Source organism: Pomacea canaliculata, linkage group LG13 (genome assembly GCF_003073045.1).
Source record: "Pomacea canaliculata isolate SZHN2017 linkage group LG13, ASM307304v1, whole genome shotgun sequence".
NCBI classification, from domain to species: Eukaryota; Metazoa; Mollusca; class Gastropoda; order Architaenioglossa; family Ampullariidae; genus Pomacea; species Pomacea canaliculata.
In genome coordinates this window covers 9401101-9424003 of record NC_037602.1, presented here as the reverse complement: position 1 = coordinate 9424003, position 22903 = coordinate 9401101, and the positions used below count along the sequence as shown (strand labels likewise).

The window sequence follows — 22903 nt, the reverse complement described above, 5'->3', positions numbered from 1 at the left end:
AAAGCTGTTTTGTAGCATAGTTACAAAGAATCACGTGAAGAGTTGAATGACAAATTATTTCACTTGGTGGATAACCTTACAAAAAAAAAAAATTCATTTACAGAAAAATTGCTTCAAGAAAATCGGATAATACAAGTGCAACAAAGCCACCTTATACAGCGTTACTACATCTATTATTTCTACGTCCATTATATTTATCTTGCAAAACATTGCATCTGCACATCATTTTATATGTTCAGTGCCTATCATATGATGCAGGCGTGTACCGCTCCCATCAACTCTTACTCATCTCACCACTGTACAGAGCTGTCGCATTCCATACAAGTAAATGAATCGGGGAACAATAAGTGTCATCAATTTGCAGAGAAAGACGAGCAGGCGGACTAGTCAATCAACTACAATCACAACTATATAGACAGCTACGTTGATTGGTGTAAGCCTGTAAGGAGTAGTGGCGAATGCTCAGGGAACAGATATTTATGGTGGGAGACTGAACAAGAAAATTTTTACTGCTAAAAAACCAACCACGGACTGCACATTTTTAAAACTAAATCATGTAACAACAAAATTGGATCGTGATATATTGTTACATTAATGGTAACACAAAATCAATACAAAAACGTACTCAAATTCCAATTGTTAAGTAAAATAACATCCATAAATTTGTAAATCTGAAATTTGAATATAGCACTGATGTACTATTTTCTTTATCCTTATACTTCATGGAACATCTATATACCCACATAGACATGTTGCATAATGACAAACATGGGGGGCTACTCTTATGTCGACTGCCAACTTCCTCTTGACATGGCCAACATGGCGTCCAATCGTCAGTATCCAGGTAGTTTATTGAAAGCATTTTTTATTATTTATTTATTTTATCGTGTACATTTCCTTATACTTTACTCTTACTTTAATAGTAAGTGATATAAATTTCTGTATTTAATGGCTCATAAAGATCGTATGTCTACTGTTACTCTCAAAGGTAAATGCAGCAGACGACACCCACTATCATGACTGTTTTTGTTTTTTTTCGGATATTGATATCGTTTCTAGTTCTACCAATGCAAGCCCCTTGATGTTATACCATGAGAGTATTGCTGGTGTATCATCGGAGAGTTTTGTATTTGAATGAGTGCAATAAAAATATGTCACTAAATTTTCTGATAATATTTTACTGTAAATAGACACCGAAGGGAATCCCTTTACCTACATGTTTTACCTTACTTTTTTCTTGTTTAGGTCTTCTCAAGGGAGACATGCTTGATACCAACTCTCTCTTTGAAAAACACACAATAGAGGAGATAAGAAATACAGAAAAGAAAACTCGGTAAGACTGATTGTTCGGGTATACATGCTTATTACTGTCTGTTAACGGATGGGTTTTGGAGGATGAAATTTACAGGTTAAGTTTATATCTTCTGTATCTACGGATACTGTATCTACCAAAACAAAAAAAAAACTCTAACCATTCAGCTTGCTCTTTAATGCATATGTAAACGCTTGTGCTTTCAAGAGCTTGACAGATATACTGAAAAGGAGTTTAAAACTTGTGTTCACACACACACACACACACTCAAAGCAACATCTGACTGCTTGTGTATTCTGCACTTCGGTCACTGTTTTTTTTATAGATTTGTGTTTTACTACCGTAATCATGTTCATTCAAAATATTTTTTCTCAGGGCTGAGATAGAAAAGAAGAAAGAGGATCTGCGGATGATGGTTGGGTGAGCATTAATTTGGGAAGCACAATTTAAGAAGACTCAAGATGAATTATATTTGTAATTTTTAACCCTTAAAATTTTGTAAATGTTCTTATGATTATACAGTCGAACTTCGGTAAGTTGATCTTCAGTAAGTCAAAATTGTCCCTAATTCGATTTTCAAACATCAATTGGTTGGTTTCCCATTAAAACAATTCATATTCAACTTCCGTAGCTCGAATTGGCCTAGCCAAAAACTTCCACAACTTGAATAATTTTAAGCTGGTCAGCATATTTAAACTATTTGAAAATACACTGGAAAGTGTAAAATTGTGTACTCCTTCCTCATCAAGTTTGGGCTCCCATATTCTCATTTCTGTATAGGAAAACGTGTGTGATAAGCACAACTCCGTCTCCACAGGGTGCCAGACAGTCTTTAAAAGAATAACAAGAAATGAACACGTGGTTAAAATTAAACACCCACAGTGAAAAATACGTTCCTTTTTTGATGAACTTTCTTAACTTGAACTTCTATTTTTTTTTTTTTTTCATCAGTCCCTAGAAGCTTCGACTTCTTGAAGTTCGTCTGTATATTATTTTCCTTGCACAAGAGACAAATTAATTGTTACATGTTTGTACACATTGATTTTCTTAATTAATCATCATTTTAATGGCATTCACTGTGTAAATTAAATATTAGCTGCATTTCTCAAAATGTATCAAATCTTTATTTATCAATAAGTTTATAATGTATCAAATGATAAACTCATCAACTTTATGGTTTTTCTAATGCTCATATTTTTTACAAGGGATAAATGGTTAGATACAAGTCATTAATTCAAAAAAGAAAAATTAATTCTGGACAATAAAACTTGTCCATAGGGAGCGGTACAGAGATTTGATTGAAGCTGCAGACACTATAACAGCAATGAAGACAAGTGTGGAAAATGTAAGTGAACACTTCTCTTTCTTCTCACCATTATCCATGCAAAATCCTTTTAGTGTTTTCACAGATGAAACAGAAATCCTTTTTCTCCTTGAAGACTTATTAAACATGTGAAGCATTCTGGCATTTTTATGTTCAAATCAACATAACTAAATTTGGCATATTGTACTATTAAATGGATTATCTTTGGAGCAGAATGTGGCTTTTTAGTCATTTTTACTCTTTTTTACATACATTCAATTAGAAATAATGCCTTTCTGATATTATTGGCAATGTCATAATAACAGGTGATGAAATCCATCACTCATATGGAGGAGCTGTGTCAGAACTTGCACCAGAAACATATGATAAAAGGCGCTTCATATCAACAACCAATGAAATCTGACAACTCCAGGTAAGTTCTCCACATACCTTAGAAACTACTGAAAGGCTTATTTAAAGGCTGAACTTTCATCTTCCAATAAGAAAGAATGGATTTGATACTTACCAGTACAGATAAGAGCAGTAAGGGAAAATTAAGCATTACTGTAGTCATGACTTCATGTGCTCCTAACCTCCCTCCCTTTGGTCAATCAATTCTCTCCAGCCATACGTTAAAATGTAGGCCTTTAAGTCTTGGGAATACTGTCTTTGGCTGTGGGGAATCCTATATCTTTTGCAGAAAAGGAAAGAGAAGCATGCAGGCTTTATTGAGTTTACCTCCACACCCAGAAATGTCTACTATTATTTTTTGATGTTAATTAGCTTAATTTTTTTTACAGATATGTTTTATGTTCTTTGTCATGAAAATGTTCAATGTTTATATTGCTGATATGTTTATGCAAGTAAAGTTTGTTTTCAAATGAAAATGTTTGGTAAAGCATCATCACATTTCTGTTTTAAGCTTTTTATGTTGTCACTGGAACTTAAGCCTCTATTATCCCATCTCTTGTAATTAGATGATCTCTTATATGAGTATGTCTTACTACAGTTATTAAATAAAAAAACCAATCAAAGCACATCCACAAATGTTATTTATTTCAGAAAGCAACAAGAGGCCAACTTCTTTGGTGTTGCTGCACAAATCAAGTTCCTCCTTGATATGCCAGAAAAGGTATGCTTTTACCTCTATCTGTGCCTGTGCTTGCCTCTTTTCTGTCATCTAATGTATAATTTGGCTCATTACAAAATATAATTAGATGGTTCTTTGTTTCCTTGTTTTGCACAGTATATTGTTTTTAAGGAAAAAAAATTTTTTGAATTGCAAATACGCAAGCAGGTTGATCATGTAGTTATTTCAAGAATGTTTGATTTTTATGTGCTTTACTTCTGTGTGTATCTAGATCTGGAGCAGTGTGGAAAGCGGAGATTACCTGGCCAGTACACAGCTGTACCTGCTGGCTCGTCATGTCAATACCAGCTTACATCTGGATAGCCAGCATTCAGCAAAGGTCTTATCGTGGTTTCCTGTCTTGACCAGACAGTGGGCTGCCATCAGTCATTTTAGGTCAACCATTCTGCAGGCAAGTACACCCTTGGTCTTAATCACAGCATGGAGTTTATTCTTTGTGTAAACTGAAAGCCATACTTACATTTTTACTCTGGCATATCCCTTTAATGAGCTCTAGACAGCAGGTATTATATTTTTTTAAAAAAGATAAAGGCTGAAGTCTTTCTAAAAAAAAGTTAGTTTAATGTAGAAGTATTTATTATAAACAACATGCCTGTGACAACTACAAATTCTTAAGTTCTTAGCAGTACAGTGGTACCTCGACATACGAGTGCCCTGACATACGAGTGTTTTGAGATACGAGCCGCCGAGCGAGCGATATTTTGCTTCGAGATAAGAGCAAGATTTGAGATACGAGGAATCGCACACTACACCGCAGGGCGGATGTTGGGGTCGTGTGCAGCATCTAACAGTTTCTCCCACCTCAGACTAGACCTCAGTCTGTGTGCTTGTTTCCCTCGTTTTCGAAGCATTTTTGATAAGTTGGGTTCACGTTTTTTGCTTTTAGTACATTTACAAAACATTATCACATTTATTTTTGTAACCATGGGTCCGAAGAAGAAGATGATGTCTATTGAATTAAAGCGCGAAATCGTAGAAAAACATGAGCAAGGTGTGCGAGTAATTGACTTGGCGAAGATGTAGGGGTGTAGCACATCAATGATATGTTCTGAGCTTAAACAGGAGTTGATAAAGGGTATAACACCAGCTAGGGGCGTTACAATAATTTCTAAGCTCCGGACTTCTCTCCATGAAAAGATGGAGAAACTATTGATTGTGTGGGTGACAGAGAAGCAGCTTCAAGGAGGAACCTTAACACAAAGCATCATGTGTGAGAAGGCACGAGTGATTTACGGTGATTTGCTGAAGCAGATCCCACACACTTCCACAAACGAAGAATTTAATATGTTTTTATAGAATATGTATTTGTTATTCATAAATAAATGTTTCTTCTTGTAAATACACTTTTTCTTATTCAAAAACACTTAACAAAAACAACTGAGGTGGTGTTTTGGGAGCTGGAACGGATTAATGGCATTTCAATGAATTTCAATGGGGAAAATTGCTTTGAGATACGAGCAATTTGACATACGAGCAAGGTTACAGAACGAATTAAACTCGTATGTCGAGGTACCACTGTAGTTCGAATGGTAAAGTGATTTTTTTTTATATAAAATATTCACAACAAAAGAAGAATGGACATGTTCAAAATAATTTGTGGTTTTATTGATGACGTTAATAGCTAAATTTTGATCAATATTTAAAATGTGTTTTGTCATTTTTATTTGGTTATTTTTTTCTTAATGATGGAGTCCAAAAATGCAGAAACTACAACTGCTTGATTCTGAGATTCACAAATAATTATATTTGTCATGCATAAAGTAATGCTATTTTTATCATCAATCTTCAGGGCTGCCGAACCCTTCTGACTGACACAGAAGCAACATATTCTGACGAGGTTTGTGCTTTCTGTATTTTAATATATCATTTACTGTTATTCAGTTTGTAAGTGTTAATTTTATCTATGTAAGCTGTTTATAAGTTACTCTTTCCTTTTTACAGTATCCAAACTAGAGACAAATTATAACTGTAAGATTTGTGCTTTGTGCCAACAGAAAATGGCTCAGATCCTTTGCTCTGTTCTACTGTTAGACGACAGCAATCCGCGGCAAGTCTTTAATGAATTCCTGCTAGCCAGAACAGTAAGTATATGTGGTTCTATTTTTTGCATTATAGCTGCATTCTACATTTTGCTCAGATCAGCTGTTTAACATACATATATACACATGGAAAACATAAATAAATGAGTTATATCTGATCTGGCTGGTCCTTAAACAACAGTTTACATAATGGCAGAGGGACGCAATGACCTGATGCACAATGTTATTTAGATGCTAAATGAGCAACTTTGAATCTTTTTCAGCTTGTTATGATGTTTGTATTAGGGTACAATAATATTTTTGAATTTTTTTCTCTTTTAAAATCATTTTGCTCTTAGTCTGTCAATATTATATGTGTGTATTTAGAAAGCTTTACAGCAGACATTGCACTGGGGTCAACAAGCTAATGTAAAGGACCAGGTGTGTGGTGTCATTCGTTTGCTTAAAAGCACAATTCGTCAGATTCATGCTGTTTTCTACAACCCTGGCTCTGGCACTAGCCCTCAGGAGGGAGGTAAGCTACATTTTATTGTGATTTTTGTGCCGAGTATTTTACAAAACATACACACACACATGTGAACAGACACTGAGTATTAATATACCTGATATGCAAACATTTAATCATTTGTGATTTTATACTCACAGATTCCTACAACTTGCTGCAGAAAACACTTGCTAGCGTTGTCAACACAGATGCCCTGAGCCAGTGTATGTGATTTTTTTTCATTTAAAATTTCTTTTATGCATTAATATCTTTACATTAATTGTTTTGTAAACTACTTACATATGAAAAGAAAAGAAAATATGATGTCTTACTGTCAGTGGGACTTTCAGATCCTTATGGGATTAAATGATGAATATGTATCTTTTTACAACATACGAGGTTTTTTTATTAGTTATCTGTTTTGAATAAACCAAGTTGTACAGTGATTATGTGCACTCTAGATGCTTGCACCAAATTAAGTCTACCATTTTTCCCTTAGTTTTATTACAATTTTCTCCACTTGTTTCCAGTTTTTGGACTGGATGATGTCCAGGGTTCTTTGTCTATGAAATATGTCCCAAAATCTGTGAAAGGTAATTTTTTTAATTTATCTTCAACAGCTCTATGATATGAGTATCATCGTGATTCAAAAAAGAGCAGACTATTCTGGTCATCTAGGGTTTTCTTTCTAAGAACTAATTTTTTATTCTATTTTTCTCTTTTTTATTTTATTCTTTCATATGTGTTATCTTAAGAGTTAATGAATAGCGTAAAAGAGTCTCAGGTTGAATGCCATAGTTATGAACTATGTTCTTAATTTAGTCAACAGTATGTCATTGATTCTGGATGGTCAGCTAAGCTAAACTATTTGTTCTGCAACTAGAGTCATTTTCCTTTTTTTCTTTGGATAGACTTTCGTCCAGCACTTCGCACTCCCGCAATGTCTATCTCAGTGGAAACCTTGCAAGGAAATTGCCAGCAGTGGATAAATACGTAAAATATTTTGTCAACATCTTTTCTTCCAAACACATTGTGTGCATTTGTATCTTTCACAGATATAGCTTTTACCATTACTTGTTTATTTTACATACCTTATTACACAAGACTTCCCCTAGATGGATTAAACGAGGCCTTAAAACTATAAAGCTGGAAGTAGCATTAGACTCAACAAATAAAAATAATATGCAATACCAGTCATTTAAATAATATAATAGGGATTAGTGAAAGGTGGTGCTTTGTTAAGATGCATTATTTATCAAAAGACATACATTATTCTAAGGAGGAACATAATAATGACAAGGCCTCAGCTGATAACCATACATGTCCTATTGTTCTAGGTGTCTCCAGGATGTTCAGGCAGGTGTAACCAAATTATTAAACTATGTCAGCTCAGTGAAACGCCTGGCAGATATACGAGATGATGTTTGGAACATTTTATCTGAGGTATGACACATTTGTTCTGTCATTCAGAGCTGTTTGAGTAAGTGTGAAAAATATCCATCTGTCACGTGATCCATGAATTACAAATGAAGAACTACACTCGCCATAGTGAACAGTAAATTTATGATAAAACCACTTTGGGTAGAGTTTCCCATCTGAACTGAAAATTTTTATGTGAATAAAAAGATGAAGAATTTGCACATTACCACAGACATTTGTCACATATGCTTTAACATATTGTTTTGTGGATGGATTCAGGAGCATACTTAATAATAATCCATAATTTGTAAAGCACCTTTCCCATATGAAGTTGAGTTTAATATGGATAAAATGACAGCATCAACATTGTTTACAGTATAACAGTATAATATTTCTTATGTATACAGGATAACATAACTATTTACAAATCTGATTCACAGGAAGGGAATACAGAGCACTGGGATGTGATGTGCAGGCGGGTTGTGAACAAACCTCTCCACCTGTGGCAAGAATTTCTACAGCCACTCTTTTTAAATAGAGTGAAGGTAAGTAGGTCAAAGATATCTTTCATATTACCACACTGATTGGGCTTTTTTTTGTTTGTTTTTATGCCCTTAGGAAAAGTTTGAGTGAATTCATTTTCTTGTACATTTGTCACAAGCACATGGTATAATGTGTGCTCTTTCACAACACAAAAACATCTTTCCCACCAGGCGCAACAAATATTATACTAATAATAGTAGTAATGATAAAGTGTATAATCAAGCTCACAAAGGAGCATGCTCTCAATACTTAAGACAATTAGAAGGCATGGACAGAATACCAAGGACAGAAGGAGAAACAGCTATGCAGACAATAAAAAACAAAACAGAAAAGAGGAACTTAACATAAGCAAACAAATCATATTTGGAATCTTTAAAGTCACTGTGGTATAGTAACACATACATAGATACACTCACAAATATCAATACCAACATTGACCACCATCTTCTTAATAATTAATTGTTCATAAATTGTCAAATCTCAGGACAGTTTCAATCTATCAACTCAGACTACCTCCCAGTAGATTTGTGAAAAGTTCATCGCTCAGTTGTTGATGCCATAGAAAGTTTAAACACTCTTATGTACAACTGGGGATTTTCTCTTCTGTGAGTCCCTCGTAGACCTGAAGCTCTGGTAAGGTTACAGGTACTCTTTTGTCTAGTCTTCCCTAGCCAAAGAATTAGCCAATGCTAGTAATATGTGAGTGCCCCTCAGGTGGCGGTCTCATGCCCCTCTTCTATGAGACATCTTAAAAATTAAGCATGATTATATCCTCATATTTTGGGAATTATTGTTCTAAAAGGAACTTAACCTGATTATGAGGAAACAATTGTTGCCCCTTAAGGGAGGCTATCCAGTTCAGAAGTGTAAAGATAATGATTTTTGAAGTTGCATCACTGTAATGATGTGATCAATTTTGTGATCAATTTTGCTTTAAAAATTATGGATTATAGTTGACATAAGACGAAGTCTGAAGCATTCTACAGCATGTCAAATCAATGCAAGAAGCTAAATGCCACATATCCTGAAAATGAAGCAGACATCCTATCCAGCAAACTTCATTCTACTAGAAATAGGATGGAACACTCTAGAAAAATTAAAATACAAATAAAATGATCTTTCAGGAAGATTCTTTGTTGAGGATTAGTTTTCCTCAAGCTTTTTTTTATTTTCCAGGCTCTCATTCAGTGTCAACTTGATAGCACAGCAGAAATGACAAAGCGCAGCATGTCAAAAATTATGATGGAAATGGCTTCCAGCGTCAAGACTAGGTCTGTAACTAATAGCACTACAGTATAGGGCCATTAAGCCGTGGTGATTGGAGTCCAAACTGCTTAACTGTGGCTTAGGTGGTCTGCAGCTTAAATATCTTTTGATAATGCATAAATTACAATAAATAATAATGCATTTGGACATCCTGACTATCAGTCCAAAATTGTGGTATTTCCCAGTTTTAGACCAAATATATATATAATAATATAAATGTCTTTCACTTCCAAATTCTTAATTCCAAACTCATAAGAGTTCAACTCACCCAACTGTTTATTTGTAATGTCATATGCATATTAAAACAAATTACCATAAAATGTTGATGTAATACAAATGATTCAATCATAGTAAACCAAAGACATCTCCGTAACTCACTCTACCCTTGATACTTCTACATTGATTATCCAGCCTGCACGTGATCTTACGTTTTCTCCTTTCATTTTCCTTCTTTTTCTGGCAGACAGTGCACCAAAATTTTCACATCCCCATCTTGAGTTCCCTGAAGCCCATTCACTGAAGTAAGCCTCAGATGCTATAAAACATGGTATTGTTTTAACCAAATTACCTAGGTCTGAAATGTTGTTAAAGATAAACAGCATAGGATCTGTATCTATGTTTAGCCAAATGATATATGAGGAAGACCTTGGGCAGTTCCTTTGGTCAGAAGGAGCTGGTGACGTGCAGATGAACTTTGTGTGGCAGCCAGCAGCTTCTCGCTGTATTACTGACAGTGGGGGGCTTGCATATAAAGCGCGGGCTTTCACACCTGCTGTGCAACGGTAGGATTTAGCTGAAACGTGTTTGTGTTAGCTTCTGCCAGCTTCTCATTATTTTTCATGTTGCTTTAATTTTTGAAAGCTTTTTTCCCAACTTTGAGATGTTCTAGTACCATTAATGCACATAAAACAGTCTGCATTCTTTTTTTTTTAACAATATCACAGAGAAAAAAATTCTTTTCCATTTTAATTTGTGTAGATAGCATATGGCAGCCTGAATGCTTGCTTTAAATTGTTTATGCAAGAAATCTTTTTGCAGCTTATGTCAGAGTGTTGATGGGAAGCTGAAGGCCATGCTGGAAGACAACCAGCTTTACGTCCAGCCCTCAGAGGACACCTCAAAGGAACCAAGTACTGCTGGACCATTTGATCGTTATTCAGACGCACAAGACATTCTGCGCTTTTGTCAGGATGCAAGTGCCAGCTGCATCCAGCAGTATGTGTAATCCTTATTCTTGTTGACAATTGGAGTTTATAATATGCGAGGAGAGAGAGATAGTTTAGTCCTTGTTACTCCTCGAGGAGCACAAGGGCAGCGAGGAGAGGGAGATATGTGCACTTTATTAAAATCTGACATATAGTGGTTTCTTGTATGCAGTTTACTATCAATGAAAATACAGGATTTCATCCTTTATTATAACCACAGACATTATCATGTTACCACAGACATTATCATATTACTGGCATTAATGTCATTTTGCAAAAATTGATTTATTTCAGAATAGTTGATTATTTGATGGAGCAACTGTCTCTATGGGAAACAGCACTCAGAGACATTCCTGATGCCACCACACAGATCATCACAGAGCATAAGTAGACAATATTTTTTTTATTCTTTACTTGTATCTTTTGTTGATATCTTTACCAGTAATTAGCATCTTTTATTTATTCTTTGTTCGGACATAGTAGACTAGTTTAAATCTAAGAGGCATGGATTGGCTAAATTAAAACTTACTAACTGTTATGCAGGATTCTTTTTGTGGCTCGCACCTGTGGAGCTCTGTCTGAACTCACTCCTCATCTGCAAAAGTGTTTTCTGGGTGTGACAGAGCACCAGCGAAATGAAACAGGAATGTAAGTGCAATGTTCTTGACTTTTAGAGAGATATATAATGATTTTACACTATGCACATGCTTGTGTGTTTGTAAAGGGCACTTTTTAAAAATCTGTTCTGAAGGAAAGGACTAATTAAAAAAAAACGTTACAGATTGATTAATTTTAAGTTGGGACTAATGATGTGTCTTTTATTTTTTTGGTTTGATTGTTTTTAAATATTGCCAGCCGAAAATCCCGATCTATGCAAAAATCTCCAGGATCACAAGAGTGGCAAGCTGTAGTGCAGAAAATGGAACAGTGTCGCGCAAAGTCGTACAAGTAAGTGTTTTAATAAAATTATTTCTTATGTTTCGGGATCAGGATGAGTTTATTACAGGCATGTCTTTGCTCATTATAAACCAATGTAAGGCATTGTTCTTAGGCAAGAAATAAAAAATATCATAGCACAAAAATAATTATCTTACAACTTAAGTGTGTGTGCGTGTGCATGCATATCCGCATTGATGAGTGGGTAAATGTGCACATCTTCTCTTATTTTAGTCTTTTTTCTTCCCTCAGGATTTGGATAGATCATACAGTTAATAGCATCACCAAAACCTTCACAGAGGAAGTGACAAGCACTCATCACAATTCTGTGATCGAGAAATCTACAGTAAGCTGAAAATTATCTCACCTCCATTTCTTGTTCTTTCATTTTAGTATTTTTCTACCATAAACACATATTTGCAAATACTAGTTTAAGATCATTAAAGAATACTATTTTTTATGATAGAAAAACTTGCAAATAATCATTCCTGTTTGCTAGCTATAAGACTTTAAATATTAATGATTTTTATCTGCATAGGAAGAGTTCAGAAACCTACATGGCACTGTAGTGCATTGATTTATTTACATTCTCCCATTTGCAGCCCCTTCAAGAGCTTGAAGCACGTGTTACTCTTCCTTTTTATGTCATAAAATTAAAATTTGAACCCAGATTAAGGATCTGACTTTGTTTTAAGAACATTAAATTTTTGGCCAAAATATTTGGAGTAGAAAGTTTGCTAGCAGAGATTTATGTTTGATTGTTTTTCTTCATGATATTGGTATTCTGAGTGTTCAGTTTGGTGGTTTTTCCCCTAAGAAAATGCTGTAAATTGTCTTCATTACTTCTTTATTGCATACAAAGAGCACCTCCTATACTTACAGTATAATTTTATTTAGTTTTGTTTTATTTAACCATGGTTTGTAATCCAATACCAAGATAAATGTAATTATCATTTTCTGATATTTCATTGATGTTTATTTATTCTCTTGTAATCTCTGAGCAGCGGTGGGAGGATGTAGATATCATGGAAGAGACAGAGGAAGGAAGAAAACTTTCTTCAAAGATCCACGTTCCCATGCAGGTACTTGGCACATCTCCATCAAAATGTAGGAAATACCAAATCATTTGTAGCAGGAGTAAATACCTTATACATGTAGCAGTAAAAGGCATGAGCTGAATTATTGTAAGGTTTTGAAGTAAATATACTAGTTCAGGTTAATGTTATAAAATGCCAGGCACATTGCAGCTCATCATCAGTGCCTGGTAAGATTAATGACTGCTGAGGTCCTTTATAAGCTCCTGGACTGTTACTTGTCTGGCAGGCATCCTGGCATGTGCATTCAACATTATTCCACTTATGCCAGCAGTTGAACAGAGTCGGATCTCATGCATTTCCAAGGTAATGGCACACAGGCTTCATACACTTGTTTTTCTTAATTTATATTTATTTAAATTGTCTCTGCTTTCATGATGTTGTATTTTTGCATTGTTTAATCATTTTAATGCTTCAGGTAGTTGGCTCTAGTAGTAGTTTCGCTACTGTTCTTATATTCATTTATAGTATTTTACTCTTTTCTCATTTTATAATTTAAAAAAAATCTAGGTCTGGAATTATTGATGTATAATCTTTAAAATTCTGTAGTGATTTTGTTTTGTTTTTTTTTGATAATTGTTTTATTGGAAAGAAGGAGTTGAAAGAGAAAAATTAATGGTCTTATCAAAGGGAGAAAACTCCTTGGTGTGATTTTTGGTTCTCTTGTGTGGACTTTTATTCCTTATTGTAATTCCTTGGGTCATGTGTAAAGTAGGCAATAAATAGATATGCAGGATATCTATAATGCTATGGGATTAATCTTTAGAGGAGCTGCAGTCCAGGAATTGGGCATACATCACTGTTGGAGTACGAGAGAAGTAAAAAATAAGTGGTAAAAAAAAGAATAAGATGAACTAACTTCCCTGTTGTGTTCCATTATATTTGTTATTATCTTGGGGTTTCTTATTTCAGAGTGGAATATGCACAGTTATGGCATAAAGTTTTGCAATATTGTTTCTTCACCATGCACTTAAAACTTCTAATTTTAAAGATCATGCAAGATTTGCAACATATTTATTTATGGTCCCAGTTTAACTGCCACATTCATTCCAGATCTGTTGTGAGAGAAATCCTGCTGAAGATATTGCAAGGTATGCTGATGGCATATGAAAAGCTGCTCACTGTTAGAAAGAAAGGGAGCAAGAGTGAGCTGCCCTTGAGTCAGCAGGCGGCGCTACAAACTTTATTCAACGTGAAATACATAATGAGTATGATACCATGGAGGGATGACTCGGAGGTAAAAGAAGGTCATAGTTGTGATAGATATGTAATGTCTTCTTCACCATTCCCTGCATTACATTATCTCTTCAAAAGCTACTTTATTTTGTGCATACATGAGAACAATAGTGCCCATCTAAATATAATAAGTATTTGTTTGAATCAATATATCATCTGTATTTCTATCAATAGCTTTGAGAATACCAGTCTTCCTTTCTGCTTCTTATTGGTATGTGTGCATGCACGTATGCTTTTGTGTGTGTGTGTACGTGCATGGCTCATATTTGCACTTGATTCTATTATTTTATGAATTGCAGGCTAGTAAAGTGTGGCAACAACGTTGCCAGGTGATTGTGGAGGGCCTTGAAGAACATGTGGACCCATTTGACCTTGACGTTTTTTCACCTTACATGCAGGCCAACTTGATGAAAGCTACACAGCGTAGTGCTGTTAGTTCCTCATTCTCTTTTGTTTTTGGTTTTTTTTTTCTTACTTCTTATATTTGCAGCTTTCATAATGTACTCGACTTCATGCGTTCCAAAACTTTTGTTGAATTCTTTGTGAACATTTTCAAAAATAGTCTTTCTTTCTTGAATTCATCTTAAGTTCAGAAAGTAGATGGTGCAGCTGACTTTTCCAGTCAACCTACATTAATTAGAGTAGAAATTTTTTAATTCAAGTAGAACTGATGGAGGTTTTTGCTATCTGATGTTTAATTATCAACTGTGGAGACTATAGAGAAAGAGCTTGTGTGCATGATGCTGTTTAAAGGGAAGATGTTTTTTATTTCCCTCTCTGACCTCAACTTGATATGTTGACCTTCATAGGTATTGTTAGGAAACCTCTCTATGCTGGACAAGCATGCTATCACGGGTTCTGGGCGACCACCAATAGGAGGTCAGGAGCAGCACAACATCCTGCCTTTAACCACTTGTTCTGCTCGCTTTCCGCTACTGCCACTAGGATCACAGCCTTCACGCCCCAGTCTGCAGCAGACAGTTCTTTCCCAAACCATTAGCAGAGTGAGTTTTCCACTATTACTTTGTGTGGTGGTTGTCCCCCACCCCCCCCCTTGTTTTTTTTTGTTTTTTGTCAGCTGTTCATCGTGAGTGTGTAAGAGAATGTCTTAATTGCATAAGTATGCCTGAATTTTCTTTTAGACAGCAGCATATTTGTGATTTTTGTCCCTGCTATGAAATAATCTGAGGAAAACCTCAGCCTTCAATGACTGTAGCACCAGTTCACTTACTAATAAAAAGTTCATTTATATATTTATTTATTTTTATTATTTTATTTATATTTATATACTACATTTTCCTTTATGTCTATTGTGTAATTTTGACTTAAGTATTGTTCTTTAACTCTTTGGGCCTTGACCTTTGATTCTGATTCACAGGTTTTCATGAATTTGAAGTATTTTTTAAAAAATCACATAATTTAAGCTAAACATGTCAGGAAGATAAAATTATAATTAAAAGTCTAAGTTAAGAGAATGAAAGTGTTCCTTCCTCATTCAATTTTTTGAAATTGCACTTTCTTTCCAAAGGAAATTAAGTAAATCAAATTGTGCATCTAAAAAGAAATTTTTAATACAGGCTTATTATACACAGTTGATGATCATTGTGATGTTAAGTCCTGTATTCAGTAGATTTTAATGGTTAAAAACCTTTTTGGTATGAATAAACATAGCTTTGATGATTTAAAGAAAACTTTAGTATCGGAGATAGGCTTGAAGATGATGAAAAATTGCTAGCCATAGTTGTATATGCACTCGTTTTTTATATCTGGAAAAATTCAATATCTAATTTAATTTAATATCTTTTTATTCCTTTGTTAAGGGATGTAATGCTTTTTCAAATGTGAAATGGCTACATGATTGGATTTCATCCCTTTTGTTTACATAGTTTTACAGTAAAAGTTATTGAATATGATGGGCATAGGTAGGCGGCTCAGACTTAGTTCATGAAGGGCCTAGACTCAAAGAGTTAAACATAATGTACTTGAAAGTGTGTGTGTGCGTGTTGGGAATGTGCAGATCTTTTTTAGCTTTTAAGTTAGCAGCATGTAAATGTTAAACAATTTCTTGATCTATTCAGTCTATAGAATCACTGGGAGCAAATACACTGACATCAGTTGTGGAAGCTACTTTACCCAAAACATCATCCCAGAGTGACTTAAGCAGCTCATTTTATGACAAGCTAGACCGACTTGGTAGCATGGGTTCTCGGCTGTTCTCCAATATTGGTGGGAAGTCATGATTTTTAACTGTGTTCATATGGACCTCGGAACTCAATAACCTTTTTTGTTTTGTCTTTGTTTTTAATTATTGCCCCAGACATCTATGCAGGCACAGCTGCTGCCTGGCAACAACCAGTAGTAAGACATTGGGGTTTTTCCCTCTGTGGGAGTGTTATGAATATCAAATGGTTGTATGATTCAAGTTATTTATCTGTCATCACATGTAAAGGATGGGCATGCACCTTTATGTCAACATATGTGCCTATGGGCTCAGGGTGTGTGGGTGTGTTTGTGTGAGTGAGAGAAAACAAGCATGCATTATACGTTTGCATATATACATATACAGACATTTACCGTTTATAATTAACCTTTGACATTAAGTATGTTGGTGAAAATAACTTACTTTGTCTCTCTAGATTCTTTAAATGTTGTGATCACAGAATCTACCTTTCACATTAATTTGTTACTGGAAAAAAGTCCTTCCCCTAACCCTATTTTATGCCTTGTATAATAATTCCTGAGAACTTAGGACTGTTGCAGAAACAGCATCATGCAGCTGGTAAGACCACATCTTACAGATTATAGATTCTTCTCCTAATGAAAGTATAACTTAAGCTTTAGGTTTCTTTTTAAATCTCTGAGATATATATATATGTGTGTATGTTTAAAGAATAACGAGGGATATATATGTATATTACACCATATGTGTGTGTGTCCTGTCATAGAAAGTTTTATACTTGAAAAAAGGCAAGAAGTTTCTCCCAATTTTTTATTTGATTTTTATTTTTAATGAATAGTAGAGGAGGAGGTCCGAACTTGTATTTGTCGGTCTTCTGTTCAAAAGTAAGCTGTTCAGACATGACAAATCTGAGATTGTGTTTTCTCGTGTGTGTTGATAATTAAGAAGGTTAATTCAATATGGTCTTTGTTCCTTTGTACCATGTTAAGTTTGTCAGTCTGATCACTGACTATATTTTAGTTAGCGTTTCGTACACCTGTGTCACTTCTAAAATGGGTTCATGAAACATAGGTGTGTGGGTATTTTTTTTTTTTTAATGGGCTTCTTGTTAATGTTAATGTTGATCTTTTTCCCTATGTTTCTCTGCCTTTATGTCTGGTTAGCATTGTGCTGTTAAAGATACAGTATTTTTTTGTATATTTTACTCTATGCAAAATATGATGATCTAACAGGAACATTCAGTAGTGGGGTCTGGAGGATAAGCATGTGTGTATGTTGACAGGTGCAAAAATAAAGATGGAGAAAACATTGATAAAGAAGAATTTTTAATTCACGGAGCTGTAATTTTGTTTAGGAGCAAACTTGTAGATGATTTTTCTTCTTTCTGAACTTCACCTTTCTTAACTCTACCCACCTTTTATTTTATTTTCTATACTCTATGCTTTTTTTTTTTAAACAATCTGTTTACATTCACTCATTACAAGTCTAATGTCTTTGAATCACTGGTCTGAAGGTGATGTGCTAGTATCTGGAACTTCTGAAAACATTTATCATATTCCATCAACTTAAAATATAAATATGTATATATGAGTTTTGTCAAGAAGAATCTTTCAGCCTCCAAATGGGTCTCTAGATGGTTCTTTCCTTAGGATAGTGTTGTAATCTAGAGACAGACCTGTAGGGAATGGAAAGAGAAAAATTTCATTATAACCCCTAATAAGTTATATTAAGTGATTGGATCCTTCTCTGTTAACAAAATGCAGGCTGCTTTAGCCACAGTAAACAAGAGCAGATACCTCTATGAGATCTTGTCTGTGTGTTAGCTATTCAGATGTCTAGGATGATGGTGCTGCTGTCATGCTTTGGCGTGAGGGGAGATTGAACATCTCTCTCTCTGATCAAAATCGGATCAGAGCTATCTCTATGCATGTATTTTTATAGCCGCTGTGTCAAACTTATCCACAGCATCCTATCCTGGTGGCTAAGTTCTCATCTTTGGTCAGTGAGAAATGGTAACATTGGATGATCTAAGCAAATTAAAAAAAAAATCTTATTTACTGTCTAGTAAGAGACGCACTCACTCTGTGGTAATTACTGTTTGTCTTGTGCCATCAGTAGTTCTTTTGATTAGTGGCCTAGGGGACATGCGCGCAATATAAATAGGCTCGAAGAGTAGATCGCGCCAAAAAAAAAAAAAAGGACGGATACACGGTGTCTCAAAAATGTATTGCCATCAGCGTACCAAGGGACACAAACCACATGCCTTTGATGCTCCGCCTCCTGTTGGTAGCCTCCCATGTAACATCGATCATGGCAGCGGAATACTTTCACTGAGATGGAGCCAAGAATTTCTCACTTCATTTCTGTTGTTTGAAGCTTCTCTTGGGAGACCTCTACCAAGTTAGGTCTTATTATCTCTAAAAGCCTGTCCAACGATGGGCAGTGTTAGTATGCACGCCACAGTTTTAACTGTTAGTGTTTATTCTCAGCAGATCTGCACGTTTTTACCCTCCCAGCCCTCCCTTTTTGGTGTTTCACTTCGTCTTTCACCCCTTACCAACCCCACATCCATCCATTTGGCATGAATGAAGTTTTCTTTGCAGTTTTCACTGACCACATTTTTCAGGATAATTTTTTTTACTTGTCATATTTTTTTTTAAACTTGTAAAATATTGTGGGGCAGTTGTTGGATTTCTGATGTTTATAAATGTGGGAGAAAATAATGGTGAATTTTGGAGTTGTTATGAGCTAAGAATATTTGACATTTTGCACGTTAAACTGTTTTATTTGCCACAAAATAAAAAAGAATTTATTTTGTGTTTTGCCTGTTGTAATTTTTGGCAGCCATCGTCTCCAATTTATTGCACTTTGACAGAAACTGGTACGTAAATGTATACTTAGTCAAAAACACGTTCGTGGCCTATGCACTTGTTAAAAAAAAAAAATACGCACAAGGAGGGTTAGATAAGAACTACGTCCTTATTGAGCATCGAGTGGCAGTCAGTTGAGAGTTCCTACAGAGAATGAGCAGGAGATACAAGCTCGCGTCTGTATGAAGATAACGCCAGAATGCATCTGATTACAGATTGAGGCTCCACACGTAGGCTTGACATGCTTCCCCATCACCACACTGAAGATCTTCCTTTGTAAGTCGCTCCTCCTGATGACATTGCAGAGCATATTAACATTCTTCCTTGGTTCAAACCTTTTTTTGCTGCCGCCATCTTGTAACGAAATATCATCCGTCTAGCGATATAAGTGTAACAAGCTCGTCCAAGCTGTTTGTTTTCTTTCCTTTTTTCCATCTCATGCCATACAATACTAGATGATTATGTTTTTTTTTTTCCTCTTCTTATTGTTGGTATTGGTTGACAAATCGGCTCAATGATATTCATTCTCTTCCTCTTCTAAACATCTTTCCGCAGTCTGATGATCTATTATCATGATCTGATATGCCACAAAGTCGGTAACGGTGTTTGTGACGCAAACTTGTAACGGTGGTAACCGGTCAGGACTGCCTAACATCACCAAGTCGCAAACGAATTATCAGGTGGCATATTACCGTAGGCAGCTGACAGTGAGAAATCGCTGTCGAACTGCACTCATCATGGCCACGGAGTCTGGAAAGGAAGTGAGTAGCTCTGTTCTGAAAGTCTAGCGAATGGCATTGCCGATTGTCGATGTCAAAATTACTCCCTGTTCTAAGAACAAACAGGACTGGTCGATGGCTTTTTAACAGCACGGAACACGAAAACGAAATTCTTCCCTAAAGTAAAATTAGTTTACGTAAGGTTAGCAATGGATGCTATGTTGACAGACACCAATGGGAAAAACTACATATTTTTAACCAAAATAAAACTAAACACCCTCTTGACCAGTACCCCAAGGATTAGATTTTTTGTGCTTCCTTTCTTCCCTTCATTCTGGTTACAAAGATGTAATATTCTGGAAGGGGTTCAAACAAGAGCCATGCGAAACCTGAGATGATGAGAATAGCTGTGGAATTTCTGTTCACTTCTCATCTGGAGCTCAAGTGTGATAAGGAATGAAGCGCGAGCCTTCAGCGGTATGTTGTGTGTGTGCGCGCGCGTGCGTGCGTAAGTATCCATGTTCGAATGTGCACGGAGAAGTGAATGTGGAGCTGATCCTATTCGGCAGAGGCCGACATCATTTAAGAGGAAAGAGGAACTAAGACCGTGTGAAAAGGAGGAAAAAGAGCGAAATGACAAAATTGCAAAAAACTGTCGCATACATGGATCTTTGATTAATAATCTCTGTTCTCAGTTTTCAATTTGTCATTTTCAGTTCCTTAAAGCTGTAAAGGTTAATTGGCTGCCCTGGGTTCAGCTCTCGTCTCAGGTACACTGTTTTTCCTCTGCATGTGGCATCTGTTTATAGGGCTGGCTGTTTTGCCATGATATAACCTTAGCTACTGGCTGGGCATAAAAAAACACCAATCCCCCCACCCAATCCTCCTCACAGCTGTGTCCTTAACGACTCCACACAGAATCTGAAAAATCTTGATTACTTCCTTTCAGTCGCCATCAATGACAAAGATTAGACAAGGCGTTACTCCATTTAAGTTGACGTTAAGAACAAAAATTCATTAAAATGTTGTTTATGTCGAGGAGCGGCCGGTAGGCCGACATTTGTTGGTAGTTTAAGTTTTGGCGCTCGAAAGTCATCGGCGGTGACTTGCTGGAGCATCCACCTAATGGCGGGGAAGTGATGATGAAGCGGAGAAGGAACTGGTGAACACGTGTCACAGCCAGCTGTTGTTGTTGTCGAGCTTGAAAGGGAGAGTGCTTCCACCTGAAGGCGATTTCGCAGGGATACCTCCCTTTTATATTCTCACTGTACTGGCGACAACTTTCATCACTGCGTCGTTGCGCCATCCTCTTTGACAGCTCTATAAACCTCCCCAATAAAGCCGAGGACATTAGAAAATGATTTGTGGAGAATTATGACGAAAAGATGACAAACACAAGGAATTATGCATATTTGGAAAGCTATAATGCTAAAAACCATGATCGTTTTATTAAAATTATCTTCACTGGTATGGTGGATGAATGGTTAATAAACAACAGTTGCTAAGGTATCGTGATTATCACCATCATCGCTGCTGGCGTCCTTGCTTGCTATTCTTCATTTCAGTCATCAGAGAGGATGGTGGGGGTCAATGTTGTCACTGGAGGTTCTGGGATGGAGAGAAGGACTGCCACTAGGCCCACAATTTACGACCGTGCCGGCATGTCCCGGACAGTGGGAGCAAATGCCGTTGCCATGGAGCCGCGACGAGTGGCGACGCCTGGCTTTCACTGATGTCCCAAAACAGGAGCAGACAAGAACTGTCTGTTATTTTTAGCTAAATAACATGATGGTTCTTTATGGCTGAGCAAGTCATTTCTGGGTTTAGTGTTTTGGGCTGTTTGTTGAGATAGTTAACCTAATTTTACCCGTGAAAATGTCTGCCGTCTAATATTGGGCCATAGTTGAAAAGAACATCAGACGAATGTCACCCTAAAACTGAGTAAAAATTTGTAGACATCTTCGAATGCCAAGTCCCATTTTCATAGTTGAGTGTCTTTTTTTTCCAGTATAATATTTTGAAAATCTTGTTTATATCTTTTTTATCCAGTTAAACTATCAGACATCTTTGCCCAGGCTAATTTTAGGCCTTCTTCGACCACTTCGTCAACCAGCATGCGACTCTTGACTTTTATCACTCCTGACTGTCTGTAAATAACAAACCTGTCATTTATCATAAAATATAATAAAAATTTTCTCTCCAGATATATATATCTGTGTCGACTTTTGTCCAAACCCGCTTGGACACTCGAAGTGAAGACGTCATAGGCTGATGGTCCATCCAGTTTGACACATATGTATATGCCATGTTTTATGGTTCATGCACATCTTTCACTCGACTGAACTTTACCTGAGCTTTAGCAAATAACCTGAGAGTGCATCTTAGGTTTGAAGGCGCAATATACCATCACAAACAAACAGTAAAAGAAGATGGCGAAATCAGACAAACAAAATGGCGGGGATCAGGGAGCGTCAAACCCCGGAATAATCAAAGAAGAATCAGCTCTTGACGCCAAGAAAAGAAGTGATGCGCAGTGGAAGCAGCTCGGGATGCTGGCCGGCAATTTGGCCGCGCGGTCTCTGGCGTGCATTTACATAACCGCTGATGCTTGTTCGCATGATGCGGCACGTGCGCCCACCGCCGCCAAATGCGCGCGCAACACGCGTCATGCCCCTTACTCAACGAGACGGCTGCCAAGTGGAGAGAAATTCCATTTCGTGAAATAGCATTACCCGACAAGAGAATGTTTTATGGAGGAAAACTTCGTTTTGCTATATTGATTTAACCACGGAGGTCATTCACTGGGGCTCGGGGGTGGGACCTACAGCTTTATCATTGTTTAACAGCGCTTTTCCATTTCTCTCTACACTCCCCCAAAACGATGTATTTATTGACTTTTTTATTTATGCATTAAGCTGGTTTTTTTCCTACCCCTTAGACCATCAGAATTTCACTCTCTCTGCATCTCGATATTTTGTCTTTTTTGTGTACTTTCTAAAGCCTGGTTCATTCTCTTCTTTATTAAAGAGTATTTAGTATGACAGGCAAACACTCCTTCGTCTTTATCTTCTGCGAAGTTACGAAGACCAATTAACGACAAAAAAAGTCCTTACAGAGGTGCTTTGATTATTTAAAGATAAAAAGCTTT

The 22903-nt window shown here is 36.3% G+C and overlaps 1 protein-coding gene across 1 annotated transcript; it reads left to right on the top strand.

Annotated features, from left to right (window-relative positions):
- The first annotated feature begins 753 nt into the window (after positions 1-753).
- LOC112553566 (conserved oligomeric Golgi complex subunit 1-like) lies at positions 754-18983 on the top strand. Its single transcript, XM_025220879.1, has 28 exons — positions 754-844; positions 1246-1333; positions 1688-1732; positions 2591-2657; positions 2942-3048; positions 3678-3747; positions 3977-4156; positions 5555-5602; positions 5760-5846; positions 6171-6318; positions 6450-6512; positions 6819-6881; positions 7200-7281; positions 7626-7731; positions 8148-8252; positions 9427-9521; positions 10140-10298; positions 10555-10731; positions 11016-11108; positions 11265-11369; positions 11577-11669; positions 11910-12003; positions 12662-12739; positions 12981-13057; positions 13805-13988; positions 14287-14418; positions 14797-14991; positions 16066-18983. The coding sequence occupies exons 1-28, from the start codon at positions 760-762 to the stop codon at positions 16225-16227; spliced, it is 2988 nt and encodes a 995-aa protein (XP_025076664.1). The 5' UTR covers positions 754-759; the 3' UTR covers positions 16228-18983.
- The last annotated feature ends 3920 nt before the right edge of the window (positions 18984-22903 follow it).